Source organism: Triticum dicoccoides, chromosome 3B (assembly GCF_002162155.2).
Source record: "Triticum dicoccoides isolate Atlit2015 ecotype Zavitan chromosome 3B, WEW_v2.0, whole genome shotgun sequence".
NCBI lineage: Eukaryota > Viridiplantae > Streptophyta > Magnoliopsida > Poales > Poaceae > Triticum > Triticum dicoccoides.
In genome coordinates, this window is record NC_041385.1 from 854,815,113 (window position 1) to 854,820,970 (window position 5,858).

Below are 5,858 nucleotides of genomic sequence, written 5' to 3' on the forward strand. Positions count from 1 at the left end.
ATTAGTTCACCATTTGGTCTGAAATAGTACCTCTCAAGAACATGATCCATGTGAATTCAGTTCATAACTGAGCGCATTATTCATTGATTCGGTATTCCTCATATACTTTAGTTAACTATGGATAGTCCATCCATTATTACTAGAAAGAGAAAACATCATAAAAATTTGTAGAGGTAACCACGGTACTTGGCACTCACAAAACCGATTTATTAACAAGGTGGTAGAAACTAGTCGGTTAAGTGATTGACCATGCAACTAAAATATAAACAAGGGTGGCTTGGACTAACAACACAGTCCCTCAATTTCACAATTATTGTCATGGTTTTAGTTTAAATTTTAGCTAAAACTACGACAACAATTTTGAAAACGGAGGGAGTAGAAGACAACATAAATGTACATACTACTGCGTCACTCGCTGAGCTGCTTGCCGAGATTATCCACTCCCAAGAACATTACACATGTGAATTCAATTGGTAACTGAGCACGTTATTTATAGGTTAGGTACTTCTCACACTTTAACTATGGATAATCCATCGATTATCGCCAGAAAAAGAAAACATCATAATATTTTGTAGAGGTAACCACGGTACGCGGCACTCAGACAGACGATTTATAAAGAAGGTGCTACATACTAGTAGTAGTTAAGTGATTGACCATGCAACTAAAATGTAAACAAGGGCGGCTTGGACTAGCAACATGCTGGCAACACAAATGTAGTACATACTAGTGCGTCATTCCCTGAGCTGCTTTCCAAGACTATCCACATCCAACAGAAACTGGGCAAACGCCACCCGGGACGGGCCACCTTCCTCCAGGGCCGCATCGGCCTCCTCCCTGCGAGCAGCTACCCGGGCCCTGAGCTGCTTCCCTTCCTCGCCCTCAATTACCAGCCGCACCTTGGCCTCCACCTCATCTGCCTTGACAAAACCTGTCATGTATCCTTCCAGCTCGACAGCGACGCCCATGTCCTCTGTCATAGACACCTTGTTCATCTTCTGCTCCGCTTCCAGTGGCAGGCACAACATCGGCACCCCAGCCACAATGGCCTCCAGCACCGAGTTCCAACCGCAGTGCGTCACGAACGCGCCGGTTGCCCTATGGTCGAGCACGTCCATCTGTGGTGCCCATGACTTGATGACCAGGCCCCTGCCCTTGGTCCGCTCTAAGAACCCTTGAGGCAGGAGTGCGCCAAGGTCCGACTCAGGGCCCACTTTCAAGTATTTCTCCGGGTTGTCGCTTCCAGCAGGTCTGCGCACAGACCATAGGAACCGTTGCCCTGACCTCTCCAAGCCAACGGCTATCTCCTTCAGTTGCTCTTCCGAGAGCGCGCCCTTGCTCCCCAAACAGAAGAACACGACACTGCGGTCGGGCTGCATGTCGAGCCACTCGAGGCATTCGTTCCTCTCTACTTTGTCCTCATCCTTGGCGCCCTTGCCGACCAATGGACCAACACAGTAGATCGGAGGCAGGATCCTTTCGGGGATGCAGAGTGGGCCCCTGAGAGACTGCACCGCGCGGTTCTCCAACAACTCGAACGTGTTCAGCAGAATGCCCATGGTCTCTGTGTTGCGCTTCCAGATGTTCATCATGGCCTTGCACATCTCATCTTCCGGGTGCTCCAATAGTTCCTTGATGAGATGAGACGCTGGCATCGGTGGAACGCCGACGAAATCGAGGGGTGTGTCCCCGAGTTCCTTCAAGCCTGTCTGCCTACCGGCAATCAATGCCGGGAGTTGGGTTAGGGCTGACAGGCATGAGGCGCTCCCCGCGAAGAACGTGTAGACCGGGACACCGAGCTTCACGCAAACATCGGTGGCGTCGATGCAGAACATGTCGAGGACAACAGAGTGCAAGCTTTTTCGATCGATGCCGTGGAGGAATGCTTCAAACTGCTCGTTGTAATAGTGCAAGAGCTGGAGCATGAGTAAGAAAGGGTGCTTGCTTGGGGCCGCAAAGTCTGGAGCATGGAGGGATGGGAGGACATGAAAGGAGATGGACGGGTTGGAGGCGGCAATGCGCTCGATGGCAGTGGTGCCGGAGTCTGACAACTTAAAGGGCGGCTCGACGAGTACCATGGTGACGTCGTAGCCGTGCTTGAGAAAGACGTTGGCGAGCTCTGTCATGGGGCGAACGTGTCCGACGCCGGCACCGGGGTACAGGACCACGGTCTGCCTCATCTCGAGACCCTTTGGAAGGTGGGTGGTAAGAATGTTTGGGAACTTTTTGGAGGTGGCACTAGCACTGGCGGGGTGGAAATAGTTGGCCTTGCCTTCTGCCTTGCGAGAGGAGCAGTTCTGGGCATGGAATCTCACGACTCAGAGATATATATACAGGAAACTGGAAATTTTTCCGTGCACGGGACCTCCAGCCGTTCGTTCCGTACACGAGACAGACGTCTCACGCTCTGTACTATGCCCATCTAACGTGTCGAGCTTCGGAATGGTGTGTCAACATTAGCAGGCGATCGAATAGTGACATCCCTCGTACCCATCCACTAGGTTGCGTGTCGAATGACCACCGCATGAAATCTAGCGTTTTATTTGCTTGTGCGATATTAACTCATTAATATCTATTGAAAACAAAATCCATTTTTAAATATTTGTAATATATTTGAATACCTGGCAACGAGATCCTTAAAATAAGATCAAACTTCAATATGTTTTAAATAAGTTTAAATTTTATGGAACATATTTCACTTGTTTATTTCACTCATTTAAAAAATAAATCAGATTTCACTCCAGCTAACAGTGGATCATGCAGACATTCGGCCTTTCCCAAACCTCGCCTAATTTGGTGCCGATTTGTGGGGCTTCAAATGTCCGGACTGTCCGGACATTTTTGGTGACCTGTGTTGGATGGTAAAAATGTTAATACCATTCAGTCCGTACATTTGCGGGTGAATAAGTGATCCGTGTTGGAGTTCACCTAACTAATTTCTGGCAGGTAGGTAGTATAGTTCAGGACTTCACGTCTTCAATTTGATGTTTTATTGTGGCAGCAAAGGACAATCGGGGTACCTTGCGTAGGAAGCATATGCACGTGACACAGGTTTGAATTAGTACGCTTCCAGGTACACTCTTTGTTCTTAAATATAAATAAACATTTTTGCAGTTCATTTTGATTTGCAAAGTAACATCACACTTAAAAACAAAGGTAGTAGTTTTTTTTTATAAGCTTTTAGTCGATATCTAATGCTTAATCTTGTTTGTATCTTGAGCAGGTACGATGGCCCCACTGATAAAATAGGGACATCTTGAAAATTTTGCCTTCTGGTCATGACATGTAGTAACTGTTTGAGAGCGGCCTATTTTAGACAAGTGTCGCCAGATAAACCCCCCAATAGTTTTGGAGAGGAAATTGAACACGCCGCGTTTCTTCCCCAAACTATTTTGCCCGTTTATTTTCCAACTATTTTTTAATGGATGGATCCCAACTTTCACACGTGGGGCTACTAATTTTTTTCTTTGTCCCTTCCTCCCTCCTTTGCCCTTTCAGTAACAAGAAAATACAAGTGCCTTCCGGTGAGAAGGACAAACAAATTCATCGATTGCAGTCTATGTTTCTCCGTCTGTTCATATCATATCAAAGTATTGTTCTACCTATTCGCAAAAGAAAATGTATTATTCTACCTGTGACGTACAGAACTCACAAAGCTTGACACTAAAAAATCAAAGTATTATTCTACATTTATTTACTATACATTGCACTCATGTTTTACAGGAAAGAAATACGTGTGGGATTTCTAATAGATTTGAGATTCCACTTCTATCTGCCTCACATAAGTAACTTGGACTTCGCTTGCGTTGCTATAGGTTCCTCTCAAACACTTCGAACTTGTCAGTGTCATGGATGGCTAAAGTGTTCAGATGCCAAACGTTTGTGGGACGAAGCCCAGCAACTGTTCGACTTCCATATGCTAGGCTACATCCATCAACGTGGGCCAAGGACATTGCGTGCGATCATAGGTTTACTGGCAGGGAGCGTTCTATCATGGTCTCTATCATGTTGTCAATTTGGCACTCAAGAAATAAATTGAAGCATGAGGAGGAAGGCTTCGACCCGGCGACTTCTGTTCGTCTTATTAGGGAGGCCCTCGCACTGTTGGATATGCCTCGACATCATGATCTAGTGATACCCTGCCATGGTTGGCCTCCTCGAGACCCGGATTATGTCAAGATTAACACCCACACCGCGATCAAGCGAGAAGATGGGAGAGGTGGGGCTGGGGTGTGTTGCTCGATCATCCAGTTCGTTTCTAGCGCGTGGAGTAAGCTATACCTAGGAGTAACTATTCGTCTCATTGCAGAGGCGATGGCAGTATGAGACGATGTCATCTTAGCCAAGCTTAGAAGATTTTACAAAGCCTAAGCGCTCGCACGATCCCCTACTCGTCTGGCTTGCCCTTGCCCTTGCCACCGTTGTCGCCGTGGGTAAGGTTGATGAAGACGGGAGACGGCCTAGCCCGACCGAACGCGGCTAGATAGGTCGCCAGGGTAGCCTCCTACGGCAGCGGCATTGCGGGGAGGCGGGCACACTCCTCCTCCTCCTCCTCCTCGTCCTTCTCAAGGCGTCGTGCCTCCTCATCGCGGCACAACTGTTGCTTTCGGCGCATCTGTCGCCCGCCATTGGCCTACTCCTTGGCGAGCTAGTGCGCCTTCCAACGCTCAAGGTGGGTCGCCTCCTCTTCTGGCTTGGAGGCGCAGTAGCAGGGAGGCGCGCTCACCCACTCGCGGAGCTGGTCGGTCCACGAATAGGACTCCTCGGGCCAAGTGGGGGGCGGCAGCGACAGCTTCCGCGTGGGCGTGGGCTCGCGCTCCGGCTCCGGCTCGGCCTTGGGCTCGATGGCGGGCGGCAGTGGCGGGACGAGCAACGGTGCGTGGACGGAGTCCCCCAACGCCGACAAGGCAAGGGCGTGCTCGAGCCCATCCCAACGGGTGCCCCGCTCGAGCTGGCTCGCCTCCAGCGCGTGCTCCACGGCATCCTCGAGGGCGGCTTGGTACTCCGATTTGGGGGCGCTCTTCCTCGTGCTCTAGCACAAACCAATGCTCCCACTTGGGAGAGTCTCGCACGTAGGCATGCATCGCGCGCTGCTCGGGCATAAGGAGTTCGCACCGACGGCGAACCTCCTCCGCGTGCGCCCACGCCGACCACGGCGCTGCCGGAATGGGGATGCGCTGCAGGTGGAGATGATAGTTGTGCGGCAGGTTCATATCTGGATATTGCAGGGGCTGGCGGTACTCCCAGTGTAAGTGGACTGGTATGTAAAGCTGCTCTCGCTCCCGCGGTCGCGTGCAATTCTAGCCGGTGATGACGGAGGAGGGAGCCCGCAGGAGGCGCTCGCGCCAGCGCAGAACTTCCCCTTCCCCTTCCCCTTGCCGCTAAAGAAGCCCATGGCTTGCTTGCTAGGGTTTTGGGCCGGCTGGCTAGGGTTTTTTGGACAACGGTGAAGGAGCAAAGGTGGCCAGATGTGGACAAGAAGTGGATGAGGCCGGCCCCGCCGCACGCTTCCATAAAAAGGACCGGTATGTGGCCCTTCCACACACTGCCAGGCGGGCCCTCGATAGGTGGCCGCGTTAATTATGACCACATGAGGTAGTTGGTCGGCCGGCAAGTGGGGCATCGACGGACGTCGACAGGACATGCGGCGCGTCCGCTTCGTGCATGCCTATGCATTTTAGGCCTGAAATGCGTCCGCGCAAACACGAAGCAGATGCGTTTTGGGTTTGGGTCCTCGCGTTTTGGCTGGCGTTTTTGTCCGTCACGACCCAGACCAGACAGACATGGGGACAAAATGGAGCGGAGTTGCTCTTACAAGCCCAGTTGGGCCTAGCATGTTCTAACAGCCCTAACTGACAGTG

General features: G+C 51.0%; 1 protein-coding gene across 1 annotated transcript; it reads right to left on the reverse strand.

The window, feature by feature from the left end:
- Positions 1-504: 504 nt before the first annotated feature.
- LOC119278969 (anthocyanidin 5,3-O-glucosyltransferase-like) lies at positions 505-2,279 on the reverse strand. The gene has a single exon (XM_037560370.1). It carries the CDS (start codon positions 2,175-2,177, stop codon positions 732-734), a length of 1,446 nt encoding a protein of 481 aa, XP_037416267.1. The 5' UTR covers positions 2,178-2,279; the 3' UTR covers positions 505-731.
- Positions 2,280-5,858: the final 3,579 nt, after the last annotated feature.

Bases quoted from the DNA above. Each gene is read 5' to 3' on its own strand.
- LOC119278969 (XM_037560370.1), bottom strand. From the start codon at position 2,177: ATGAGGCAGACCGTGGTCCTGTACCCCGGTGCCGGCGTCGGACACGTT.